The sequence below is a fragment of the Hyperoodon ampullatus genome (assembly GCF_949752795.1).
Source record: "Hyperoodon ampullatus genome assembly, chromosome: 12".
Lineage (NCBI taxonomy): Eukaryota > Metazoa > Chordata > Mammalia > Artiodactyla > Ziphiidae > Hyperoodon > Hyperoodon ampullatus.
Genome location: NC_136925.1, coordinates 46,429,719 through 46,443,006, shown reverse-complemented (window position 1 = coordinate 46,443,006; position 13,288 = coordinate 46,429,719). Strand labels below are relative to the sequence as shown.

The window sequence follows — 13,288 nt, the reverse complement described above, 5'->3', positions numbered from 1 at the left end:
GTTCTTACCTCATTCTTCAGCTTGCTTCCAGAAAACCTTAAAAATCAGAACATTTTTCATTAGTTAAAAATACATATACAGTTATATCTATCAAGGAAATGCAGAGGACCTACAAAAGTAGTAACCTTATATCATGATCAGTGAAATAAATCTGGAGAAATTTGTTTGATTTTCAAAGGGACCCAAGCATCTTTCTCAACTTACTAACAAAATAAGTCTATTACGGGAAAGTTAAATAAAGGATATTTAGGGAAGTCAGGTAAAATCTGAGGCAATCAAAGCACACTTGATATTAAATATGTGTGCGTTCTGGCCTGTATTTTCACTTCACAGTGAGTAGTGGTTAGTAAGCTGCCGTTATGTTCTTTGTAATATCTGAGTTCATCTTAGTATGACTAGGGTGACTAAAATTATTATTTTTTCCACAAGATACCTTACTTTTAAAACTAATTCATTCTTTTGAGAGCAGTTCTTGGGAAATCGTGCCATAAAGCAATCTCAGATGCAGATTTAATCATTTGGAGCTCCAGTATTTTTAAAAATAATAATTGCATATTATCACTGGTTTCATTAGATGTCCCCTTACTTGTCAATAACCTCCACCTGATAGTCGATGACAGATTAGAGCAATATGTTCTTTATATTCATTTGTGTTTTTTCTTTCACAGAGACTCAGTAGCTTAAGTCAGTAGCTTTATCTTACAAAGGTAAGCTGGTATATCAAAATATATGTGATTAGAGATGATTATAATAAACTTTTCATCTGTGTAAAATACTGGTCAAGCACATAGATCCTTAAAACAGGTTACCTCTTAGAAAAAAAATTACATTTTCTGCCTTTATTTTGTTGAATCTAGCTTGAAAACAGATTCAGTCTTATAAGTAAATACTAATTTAAAGCAATTCTGCTTCCCTGATTTCTCTTTTACATCTCTTTGGGATCCCTGGTTCACCATTAATTTCTTATTAATGATTGCAAAGTATATTAATTGCCCAGTCATTGTAAATAAATGTCCATACAAAGTTAAAATTAAGGTTTGATGCTTAAAGGAAAATATCTCAATAAGCAAAATTAGTAAGTCATTTTATTCAATAAACATTATACATATTTAAAGACATACAGAACTTATCTTGAAGATAGTGGAACTCTACCTTGTCAGGCCTTTTCCAGAATAAACGGAGTGGTAATACGCACTGCTCTCTTTTATGCCAATCCCATAATAATGATACCTAGAGCAAGAACAGGAACCAGCTCTGCGTTAATGTAGTTTTTTGAAGGGGAAAAAAGAGACTAAAGTAGAATTGAAGTAAATCACAAGTAAGAACTGCAACCGCAACCTCTTGGTCTGCATCTTCCTTTCCTGATTTTTTTCCTGATTAAGTAACATCTTAATGTGTTTAATCCTTCTTTAATGGTAACTAATTCTACTTATGGTCATATTTCTGGCTCTAAGCTTGAAAAAGACAGGAGAATTGTCTACTGCTAATCCCCCTCAAACCTCTAAAAAATTAGGTTTCAAAAACCAAAAAAAAAAAAATTATAATTGCAGGCATTTAACTGCAGGCACTTAAATTTGTAAATGTAGACATTGGCTCTAAGTATATCAAGTGTATCTGCAGACTGCTTGGTTCAATTTGAATGTGGTCAACTGAATAAGAAAATGGTGGGTTTTCTTTGTCGTACATCTATTGAATGGAGAAAAGAGTGTAACATTATGTGTGGGAAAGACGTTGATGTCATGCATTGTAATATGTACGAAGCATCTGACCCTTTGAAAGTTATTTTCCTCGTGAGGAATGAGAAGCCCAAGTCACTGTCATTTTCACTTCAAACTTTTGTGCAACAATGGGGAAAAAACGTCTCTGTGATGAATCAATGGAAATATGAAACATGGACTGTAACAGTGTTATGAATAATTTGTTATAAATGTATCTATGGATCCTGAGCCACAGGCAAATGTAGCATCTCTCAAGTTGTACCTCTTCTCCAAAAATGCAGACCCCAGGCTTACTCCACGCCCAAGTACAAATGCTACATATGTGACACAACCGCTAGTCAAAGACTGGGTATTTAGTGAGGGTGACCAAAGCCTGCTAATTTCTGCCTTTACGCTTCTTTCCCCCTCTGTGCACCACGCAGCACCATTACCTATCTGGTTATTTACCATTTCAATCTGCATTCATCTAAGATCAGGGAAGGAATGAAATAAAAGAATAAGGGGGTTTCCAGTAGATTCAGTGTAACCATATTTAAAACTTTATTTCTTAGCATCACCATCTGAGTTTAAAGTGGACAGGACAGTGAAGGATCTATGTTTCAAGGCCCCTTTGCTGACCTCAGTAATAAAGAAGGGACTTGTCAGAGCAACTCTACCCCTAAATGTTTTCAAGGCTCAGGACGAGAGTACAAATGGAGGCCCACATACCTTACGCCTAATTACTTAAAATATATAAATCAAGTGAACACATTGTGAAATAAAATGTCCCTGTCCTCCTATCTTGACAATGTACCTCCATAATGATCTAGTAGGTAATTCTGAGCTTAGAATGCCTAGACTCCTGGAGTTCCATGAGGAAACATGGTGGTGGGAGGAGAGCCACCCCCAGCTCCCTTATCTCCCCAGCCTCTGCTGCTTTGTTCACTGTGAGGGGCCTCTTGAGAACACTCCAGCCTCCATGTCCAAGATCCACTCTCACACACACACCCCAGACAGCTGCCCCCTGGGGGAGGCACCCATCTGGTCTATGTCTCCTGAGGATGGATGAGGGAAGAGGCCCACTTCGGCCCAGGAGGCAGGCCTGAGACTGTTTGGAATTCTTGGGCCCCACAGACCTGAAATGTGAGCTTGAAGGAGGATGCAGTCTCGGGGGACACATTCACTCAGGCAATGGACTCCTTGTCTCCTGGGAAGGAGATCAGCTGGAGGAGGGGAGGAACAGAGCCCTCTATAAGTATGAGTCCCAGAGATGGCTTCTCTCCCATTAGGTTCTAAGGGCAGAGAAGTTGCCTCTAATGACCCTGGGCCTTTTGAGATGGAGAAGGAAGAGTTTTTAAATATGAAAAAATTACACATATTATAATAAGAAATGTTTCAGAAAGGGCTGTTATGTTTGAGAAACTGTAATGGAGGGTGATCACGGTAGTGAAGGTATTTTATGAGTGTGGCAGACTGGGAACAAGTTTTCAAATCCTCAGTTTTGGTAGAAGGACAATAGCAGTCTGTTAACCTGGACAGAAGAAACTCCATTCTTACAGTAAGAAAATACTCCTCCAGTAGATAAGGGAAAAGAACCTCTACAGTATATTGGAACAAAGGGAGAAATGAAGGAAATATGAAACTTAAGCAAAGGACATTACAAAAAGCAGCTATATTAATAGAAATTGATAAGGTAAATACCTAAAACCATAACAAATGAACAGATTTAGATGATATTCAGCCAAGCCTATTAGGATTAGTGAGTGAACATGAGTCTGAAATAAGTATAACTATTTTTCTTTATTAGATTTTAGAACTAATATACCAAAGAAAATGTCTTTGTATTAGAAGAAATAAAGCAAGAGATGCTTGAGAACAAGAGAATCTATTACAATGGAAATATATTGCAATTTCATGGTCTTTTGCAAAGCTTGCTGTTTGTTCTATGGATACTACAGTTTAAATAACTTCATTCTAGCCACTTGCTAAAGCAATACATGTTAAACATTGCTTTAAAAGTTGATAAATCTTCTTTTACTATAACTTTAATCTTCTTGTTTCTCATCTATAATCCTTGTCTCAACATGTAAATAATATTATACCATGGTAAAGTGGTTTGCCATGCAGATTGCGAAGAAACTACATTGCCTTCACGGTGGTAGACAAAAATCACAAGATAAATCAAAAGGATAACCATGAGTTCAACAAATATTAGATGGCACACTAATCCTGACCACTGTGAGAGCTGTCAATACAATGATTAAAAACCGACATGGATAATCGAGCCAGGAACATATATGCTTCTGAATTCCACCCTAGTCCATGGTTTCCTGAGCAAGACTGCCTGCCAGTCACAGAACAGTGACCACATTGAGCAGCCCTGAGGCAAATTTGACTTCCATTTTTAAAAAATCACTTGATGAACCCTTTTTGTAAAACTGGCAACATCCTTTAGGATCCAATAAATGCTGAGTAACATGGATTTGTAATTCTTTTCTTACTTAGGATTTTTAAGGAAAGGATATTTTTATTACACAATTCATTTGTTCCTTATTTTTGTAAAACAACTGTATTATTTTGCTTCCTCCTTTCTAATCATTAGGGCAGAATATCTTTGAAAATAGAAGTACTTAATACCTCCACTTACATTTAGAGTCAAGATTTTACATCTAAAAAAAAAATCTTTTAAGTAATGTATTTTATTCATAGGTCAAATGTAAATGACACCATCAACCAGACACACATTGACACCCAAGGAAGGTAACTTGGTCAGCTACATTCCACCCTACAAATGAGAAGCAGCATGTCCTTTTCTCATTAGCAATGCCTCATAATTTAGACATGTTGATGTAGCTGAGCATGTTATATCAATACAATCTTATAATTACACTGGCCCACAGGGAACGAGTGAAAAAGTGAACTCTTTCCTTCAAACATGTACTTAATGCTTATTGTGTGCTACATGCTGAGGATTCAAAAAGAGACAGATGAGGGTTTCTGCCCTGGAGGAGTTGATAGTCTTGTGGGGGAAAAAAGCATGCAAAGAAAGAACTGCAATACAAAATTAATATGTGCTAAAATTGAAGCAGGTGATAGTAGGTACTAATATAAATAGTTACCATTTATTGAGCAACTATTACATGTAAAAAACTTTATGTATACTTCATCTCAAAGTTCCACAGCAGCCTGCAAGTGAAGTAATATCTCCATTTCAAAGCAAAGTTCAAAAAAGTTTATGTGATTTGTTTGGAAAAAATATGTGAAAAGTTATGGGTTTGAAGACAAAATTCAAACCCAAAGCTCCACAGAGCACTCTTTGTTTCAACAGACTATACTCAAGATGCAAAATATGTATGTATATGTAATTTTGTATCTCAGTTTTATTTATAATTAGAAGTTCTTAAATGAAATATAGTTTGAGTATGCTTGCACTCAGCATATACACTCTCTCTTCAACTTCAGCATGAATCTTTAAGAATTGATAACTAACTTGAATCATTAAGAACTATACCATTGATCTGAATGTTTCATATTTGAAATTCCATATATAAACAGACTCCCTCTAGAATATAAGCTCCCTATAATAGGAACTCAATAAACATTTGTTGACTAAATAAATTTATAATATGAAAAAAGTTAAAAATAACAATGTGTCATAAAGAAAATTTTATAAGCAGGAATTTTTAATAAAGGGCATGCATATAGTATCATATACTTAAACATAGCACAATTTAAAATCTGGTAGAGATTAAAAAGCCTCTTGTCTAATGTGATGTAAGGAAATCTACTAATTCCTTTAACTCTACCACTAGTACTGTATAACCTTATCTATTTCTATCAGAGTTACTTGCCCTCCACAAATAACGCGTGCTTTCGTCACTTTGTGCCTTTCCTTTTTGAGCTCTTCATTGGGAATGCCCTTCTTCCTGCATGTCCCCATTTCTTATCCGTGCCTCAAGGCACAGCTTCAACACATGAAGCTTTACCTGGTCTCTTAGGCAAAATTAATTTCTCTGTCCTTTGAACTCCTCTCTTGGTCAGTTATCCCATGGAGCTTTGCATCCTCTACTAATGGTATATGTATACACGGCTTACCTCCCCTACTAACCTATAAGATTTGGAGGAAGGGAATTTCATCTTCCCCTTCATTGTGTTCCCCCTTAGAAATTACTGTAAAGAAAAATCCTTATTTATTGGACCAGTCAATGTGTTCTGCTAGAAATCTGGAAACTGATAAAACACAAATTCTCTTAAAGCCAGTTGTTTTCAATAACTGCTTCCTAGGACTGTGCCTTTCCAGGTTACTGGTAAAATATTGGCATTGAACAAAAGTTGTATCCCTAAACAATGCATATAAAGGACATGCAATCAGCGTATTTAGGTGGAAAGACTAGAAATTGCTAGAAATAAAAATCTCAATATTTTGCAATGACCATTGTAATGCTTTAGCACATTTCATATCCAGTTTCTTCTGGAGCCAATAAAATAATCTTCCCCTTTAATCTTCCTTTTAGTCTAACTAGGAACATGTTATTGTCTGAGTGATGATTTAGTGTCTTTGAGAAGAGATAATAAATGAGCAGCTCTCTGTCTTCCTAACAGCTGAAGATAAACCTCATAAAACCGGGGAGAGTAATTTCATACACAGTTTACATGGATTTTTCATCTCACTTGCAACATTTTATATCACTATTTTGTTGTTAATATATTACCCTAAAATAAATCTTGCTAGGAAATATTTGCCAGAAATATTCTAGCATAACAAGAATATATACAGGTAAATGTTGAATAAAAAGTGACATTTGCCTCACTGTGGGCTAACTAGTTTTTAAAATTTATATACCAATAGCTAATGCCTATCCTGTAGGTTACTCTGAATAAAGATTCCCAAACATTTCACAGTTCTTTCTCCCTATATGATTTTTATTTTAAAAGATATATGATAACTGCTTAAAAATCCTAGATATGATTAGCTAATTTCTCTAAGAAAATGTTTGCATAATACAAGTAGTCTTTGTGATTATCTAACAAAATTGTCTTCATTCATTAGCATCAACAGTCCTTAGCCTTGTATCAAGTGACAGATATCATTTACATTTTAGGAATAAAGAAGAATAATTAATTAATTTTTATGCCCACATTTTACAGTGAATGTGTTATATTTTAATAGGACAAATGAAATTATTGCTCCTCTTTTTAGTACTAAAGTATTTACCTTGTGTCTAATACTTTTCTTCATTTGCTGATCAATTTATACCTGCACCTATATTTCTTCTTTTCCATTTTGTCATTATATAGAATTCCTGAAACATATGTTCCCACTGAGCTAGTAGCCCTGATGTTAGTTTACATTATACAAATGATAACTGATAAGGAAATGATGGGATTAAGTTGTTCAGGGAGTTGCAATAACTTACTATGATAAGAGCAGCTGCCATATCAGTTTTATTAACCCACTAAATCACTACTAATAAATAAGATAATAGCTTTTATCTGTCATGTCTGAAAACCAAGATGTGACTGATCAAAGTCTACAAGAAATTAAAATGTAACTTCAAATCAAACAGTTTACTGTGTGCATGAAATCTCATGAAATCTAATCGGTGGGCTCAACTGTGTTCTCCCTTATCCTGCTGAGCCATTTTGAGCAAGGGTGGGACATGGCCTCTTTTGCTAATCATTATATCTTTAGGGCCTAGTCAGCACCAGGACAGACGTAAAATGTTTACTAAATAAATGAATATTAATAGTGAAAATTTTTTGACAGCATGTACCCTATCTTACTATTGTTTGCACCTCAAAAACTCTTTGGCACCATGCTTTGTCATCAATATAAATATGAATGGATTGATTATCCTTGCTATAATACATTCATAACATAAAATAGGCAAGAATTACCTTTCATTAGATACTCTTTGTACCTATAGAATTTTGATTCATTTTTATTTATTCAAAATCTAAATTTAAAAATTTTGGGACTTCCCTGGTGGCGCAGTGGTTAAGAATCTGCCTGCCAATGCAGGGGACACGGGTTCAAGCCCTGATCTGGAAAGATCCTATGTGCCGCAGAGCAACTAAGCCCGTGCACCACAACTACAGAGTCTGTGCTCTACAGCCCGTGAGCCACAACTACTGAGCCCAGGTGCCACAACTACTGAAGCCCATGCGCCTAGAGCCCTTGCTCCACAACAAAGAAAAGCCACAACAATGAGAAGCCCAAGCACTGCAATGGCCCCCGCGATGCAACTAGAGAAAGCCCGCACAGAGCAACGAAGACCCAACACAGCCAAAAATTAAAAAATAAATAAATAAAATTATATTTTTTTTAATTTTGCACAGGAAGAAAATCAGGATATATTATTAGTATTGGTGGTAAATCAAAGAGAAGAAAAGAAAAACACAAAAGCAAAGTCAGTTTTTATCTTGGTTTTCAGAATGTGCAGAATCTGCCATTGGGATTGTTGGTTTTCTTGGCAGGGAGGGGATGGTAAGAGAAAATGAAGGGATGGAGCGCAGAGCTTATTATTTATTTATAAATTAATTAATACCAAATTTATTCATATATTAGAAATAATTCAATAGATATTTAGTGATAGTATGTTTTGGGAACTATGACAATACAAGGTTTTACAAAATTACTAGTAAAATTGGGAGAAATTATAAATTCCTGTTTCTCCAAAATATGCTTACTTCTTCATTTATATTGCTATATCATCAATTGTTCATATTTCCATATACATAAAAATGTTTTTCATCAAATGTAAATTTTTTAAATATTAAACATCCAATAGAAATGATGATTGTGAAGATAATATACCAACACAGAGAACATTTTGGACAAAAATTAAAAGCAGAAAGCAAAACTGTGTTTGTGCTACAAATTTGCTTTTATAGAAAACATAAATATATCTACACAAATATAAAATAATTTAAAATGCCTTATGATTGATGCTTGAGAAATGTTGTTAGCTCTCTGAAGAAGAATCTAATATATTAATTAACATTTAAAACTGTTAGATCAGAAAAAATAAATAAGGAACCTCCATACTGTTCTCCATAGTGGCTGTATCAATTTACATTCCCACCAACAATGCAAGAGGGTTCCCTTTTCTCCACACTCTCTCCAGCATTTATTGTTTGTAGATTTTTTGATGATGGCCATTCTGACCGGTGTGAGATGATATCTCATTGTAGTTTTGATTTGCATTTCTCTAATGATTAGTGATGCTGAGCATTCTTTCATGTGTTTGCTGGCAACCTGTATATCTTTTTTGGAGAAATGTCTATTTAGGTCTTCTGCCCATTTTTGGATTGGGTTGTTTGTTTTTTTGATATTGAGCTGCATGAGTTGCTTGTATGTTTTGGAGATTAATGGAATGAAACGGAGTTATTTGTAGTGAGGTGGATGGACCTAGAGTCTGTCATACAGAGTGAAGTAAGTCAGAAAGAGAAAAACAAATACCGTATGCTAACACATATATATGGAATCTAAAAAAGAAAAAAAAGAAAAAGAAAATGGTCAGAAGAACCTAGGGGCAAGACGGAAATAAAGATGCAGATCTACTAGGGAATGGACTTGAGGATACGGGGAGGGGGAAAGGTAAGCTGGGACAAAGTGAGAGAGTGGCATGGACATATATACACTAGCAAACGTAAAACAGATAGCTAGTGGGAAGCAGCCCCATAGCACTGGGAGATCAGCTCGGTGCTTTGTGACCACCTGGAGGGGTGGGATAGGGAGGGTAGGAGGGAGGGAGATGCAAGAGGGAGGAGATATGGGGATATATGTATATGTATAACTGATTCACTTTGTTATAAAGCAGAAAGTAACACACCATTGTAAAGCAATTATACTCTAATAAAGATGTTAAAAAAAAAGAAAAAATAAATAAAATTTATACCTCAAAAACTCAAAAGTTCAATTAAACAGTATTTTGTTGGGCTTCCCTGGTGGCGCAGTGGTTGAGAGTCTGCCTGCTGATGCAGGGGGAGATGGGTTCATGCCCCGGTCCGGGAAGATCCCACATGCCGCGGAGCGGCTGGGCCCATGAGCCATGACCACTGAGCCTGCGCGTCCGGAGCCTGTGCTCCGCAGCGGGAGAGGCCACAACGTTGAGAGGCCCGCGTACCACAAAAAAAACCCAAAAACACAATATTTTGTTGATATGACTGATATAGGAAAGAAGAAGCTTTATCAGTTGACAAAGCACAAACTTTAGAGCCAGATAAACCTTGATCTAAATGCCAACATTGTTATTTTATAGTATCTTTGTGGCCTTGAGCAAGTCAGTGATCTTTGAACTGCAGTTTCCTCCTTTGTAAAACACAGTAATTCCAATCTTGTATTGTCATTGTGAGGATTAGAGAGTGTGTGTGTCTGTGTGTGTGTGTGTGCTGCTCAGTAAATAATAACTTTTAATGCATTGCTGATTCTTGGATACATTGTGAATATCATATTATTAATTTTATATTATTATTATTATTATTAATTTCATTACTGTTAAGGATAGTGAGGTTGAAAGCATACTAATGTCTCCATTCATTCCTATACTTTTTCATTTAATTCTCACACCAAACCTGTAGATAATGGCATATCCAACTTATTGATGAAAAGCTGAACAGCTCATCTAGTTGTATATGGGAATATGGGATTAAAGCTCAGATTTGTCCAATTTTAAACCTCATGCTCCTAACCACTAGGCAACTCTGCCTTTTGATATATTATCTTCCAAGATAAAAAAATCTAAGGGTATTTCTTGGAAATAAATAAAATCAGGAAAAGTATCTCGCTAAGAATAATTACATCAGAATATTAACAATGACAAAATACACAAACTCTACATCTTGCCATATCTTTCAAAATACGTAGTTTACATATAGAAAAAAATTTTCCCCATGATATGAAAATACCAAAAATATAATATGCAAATTATAAAAAGCAAATGGCACATCAGTAAGTAGGAAAAAATTCAAATTGTTAATGCTATGCTCTTGGGCATCTGTTCTCAGATACCAAACAAATTGCCTGAAGTCACTACATATTGTTACAACATAAACCTACACACTGGAGCCTCATTGTGTCACAATGGACAAGGTTAATGATTCATCCCTAATCCTAAAGGCTCCTTCTAGGATTAATTGACTTTCTCTGCAGCCTGCCTGCCTGTCCTCTTGTAGATCCTGTGAAGAGGATTTCTCTGCATTGCTTTGCCTCTTTTTCCTCTATCTATCTATCTCAAACACTATCTAATCTTTTCTCTACCTACACAAGTCAGTAGGAATCTATTCAGTAGAAATTAGGCAGTTAAACTGATTCGACTTTGAAAAAAAGCTGACTTGGTTAGAAGGAATGAGCCAATTTTGTCTTTTTTCAATCTGGCATTTCATTTCTCAGGCCACAATACTATTAACATTAATAGGAATCAATTAAATAGATATAAATTGATAATCTATTATGTAGCAGACCACAGAAATAGTATGAAAATGGGTGAGACAAAGTCTCTGTCCTCAAAATACCACCTTTTGAGGGGAGGAGATAAGTTAATTTCGCATTAGGGTAGGTATCAAAAACTGCTATGAGGGTGCAAAGAAAAGCCTACAAAACATCAAGAGGCTAAGAAAAGGTTCAAAAGACGAGGAAGTTCAGGAAACATTCTTTTAAATGGATAGGATTTCAACACACTTCTAGGGGAAAGGGCATTTTTCATGGAGGAAGAGCATAGGCTGCATGCTGAAAAGTGAGAAGTAGATAATAAGGTAAGAAAATGGTTTGGGACTAAATCATAATGGACCTTGAATGTCAAGGTGAGAAAAGTTTGTCATGAGCAGGTGAAAATGTCCGAGGATGACAGAGAAATGATTGAATCTGAACTTCAGAAGGTCAGTTTGGAAGAATGGTATTGAACGGACTAAAAAGACAGAGTCAAGGCCAGTTTTTGAAAGTGAGAATGGAGAGAGAGATTCAAGAGAATTCATAATAAAGTAGGATCTGTTCTTTTGGCAAGTGACTGAGCCAAAAGACTGAGCTAGCCAATAGAATAGCCACAAGTTACATGTGGGTATTAAGCATCTGAAATGTGATTAGTCTGAATTGTGATGTGCTGTAGGTATAAAATACACACAGGATCTCAAACACTTGGTAGGAAAGAAAGAATGTAAAATATCTCATTAATAATTTTAATTTTTATTATATGGTTAAACGATCATGTTTTGGATATGTTGGATTAAATAAAACATAGTAAAATCAGTTTCATCTGTTCCATCTTACTTTTTTAATGTGGCTACTAGAAATTTTTGATTTAAATATGTGGTCATATTATATTTCTTTGGACAATGCTGAACTGGATGTTAGAGCTGAAGGAGACACTGGACAAACTAGAAAATAAGTGGCAGAAGAGGGAAGAGGACTTGGTAGTGTTGCAACAGAGAAGCTGTAGGGGAAGTTTTATGCATTTATTTGTTTTAAGAAGACATTATCAGCAGGTTCAAATGCTAGACAGGTGCCTAGGAAGATCGGTAACAGTAAAAACGAGCCATTGAGTTTTTGCCCAGGTAAAGAAATGGACAGGACAGAGGCATGTGATCAGTGCTAAGGCAAGTGAGCAGATAGCTACTCTCAAGAAATAGCAGAGAGAAGAAAAATAACAGAGCAATAACAAAGAGTATAGCAGGTTTGAGACAATTTTATTTTATCAACACAGAAGAGATCTAGATATGTTTGTAGACAGAAGGAAAGGAACAAGTAAAAACACGGTGGACAGAAGAAATAATGGGTGAACATGAACCTGTAACTGGGGGTTCTACAGAGGTTGCCACAAGAGATAAGTAAAGCTAAAGTTATCAAGAGAGAGAATTCATGACTGCTTATTTTATATTTATATTTCCATTGAGTCATATGGGCATGGCATTTGTCTTGAAGAGAAAAGAGGGGAATATAAAAAAATTATTATCTGGGAAAGAAAACCAGATTAAGAACCTGGACCATGTTCAACCCCTGGCTTTGGCCTTGCTCTTTGGAAGTGTTGTGGATTCCATTTGGTCACTTATGTGGCCATATGTAATTCCCTTTCATGACACTGGTACCTTCAGTCGTGGCTTTAAGATTACAAAAATGATTCATTTAGATTATTTCATCAGAAAAAATAATATATTATGATTTTTCTGTGTAAGTTTTGCTTTTTAAACATTATTCTAAAATCCACTTATTTTTCTTTTTAGGTCTTAGAGTTGGTAAAAGTCTGCTTTATTAAAAAGAGAATACCTAGTTCTATTCACTGATAAAGACAATACTTGTTTCCATTGCGTTAGTCCTCATATACAATGCATCATATGTACAGATCTGAAATGTGCTCATCCATGTGCCTTACTTTGAATGGCCTCTTGTTCCAAGCCGCCGAGTCGTCAAGAGGGGAAATTTTTGACGAATTGTCTAAAAAGAAAGTCAATTACTTTAGTTTTGAGAAAGTGCGTGGTTCTGTTGCAAGCCTCTCATATTCATTTAATTCTAGAAAGCAAATGTTGAACTTTGAGTAAATATTTAGTCTGGAAAAGATAATATCATACACATATTGATACATAATGACACATCAGCA

General features: G+C 35.4%; 1 protein-coding gene across 1 annotated transcript in view; it reads right to left on the bottom strand.

The window, feature by feature from the left end:
• The window catches only part of RFX6 (regulatory factor X6), a gene marked incomplete at both ends in the record, with an annotated part of 56,570 nt that overhangs the window by 38,089 nt on the left and 5,193 nt on the right, over nt 1-13,288 (bottom strand). Inside the window, 3 exons of the mRNA XM_079716376.1 lie at nt 9-36; nt 1,153-1,230; nt 13,064-13,125. Coding sequence (XP_079572502.1) covers nt 9-36; nt 1,153-1,230; nt 13,064-13,125 — 168 coding nt within the window. The remainder of the gene's footprint in view (nt 1-8; nt 37-1,152; nt 1,231-13,063; nt 13,126-13,288) is intronic.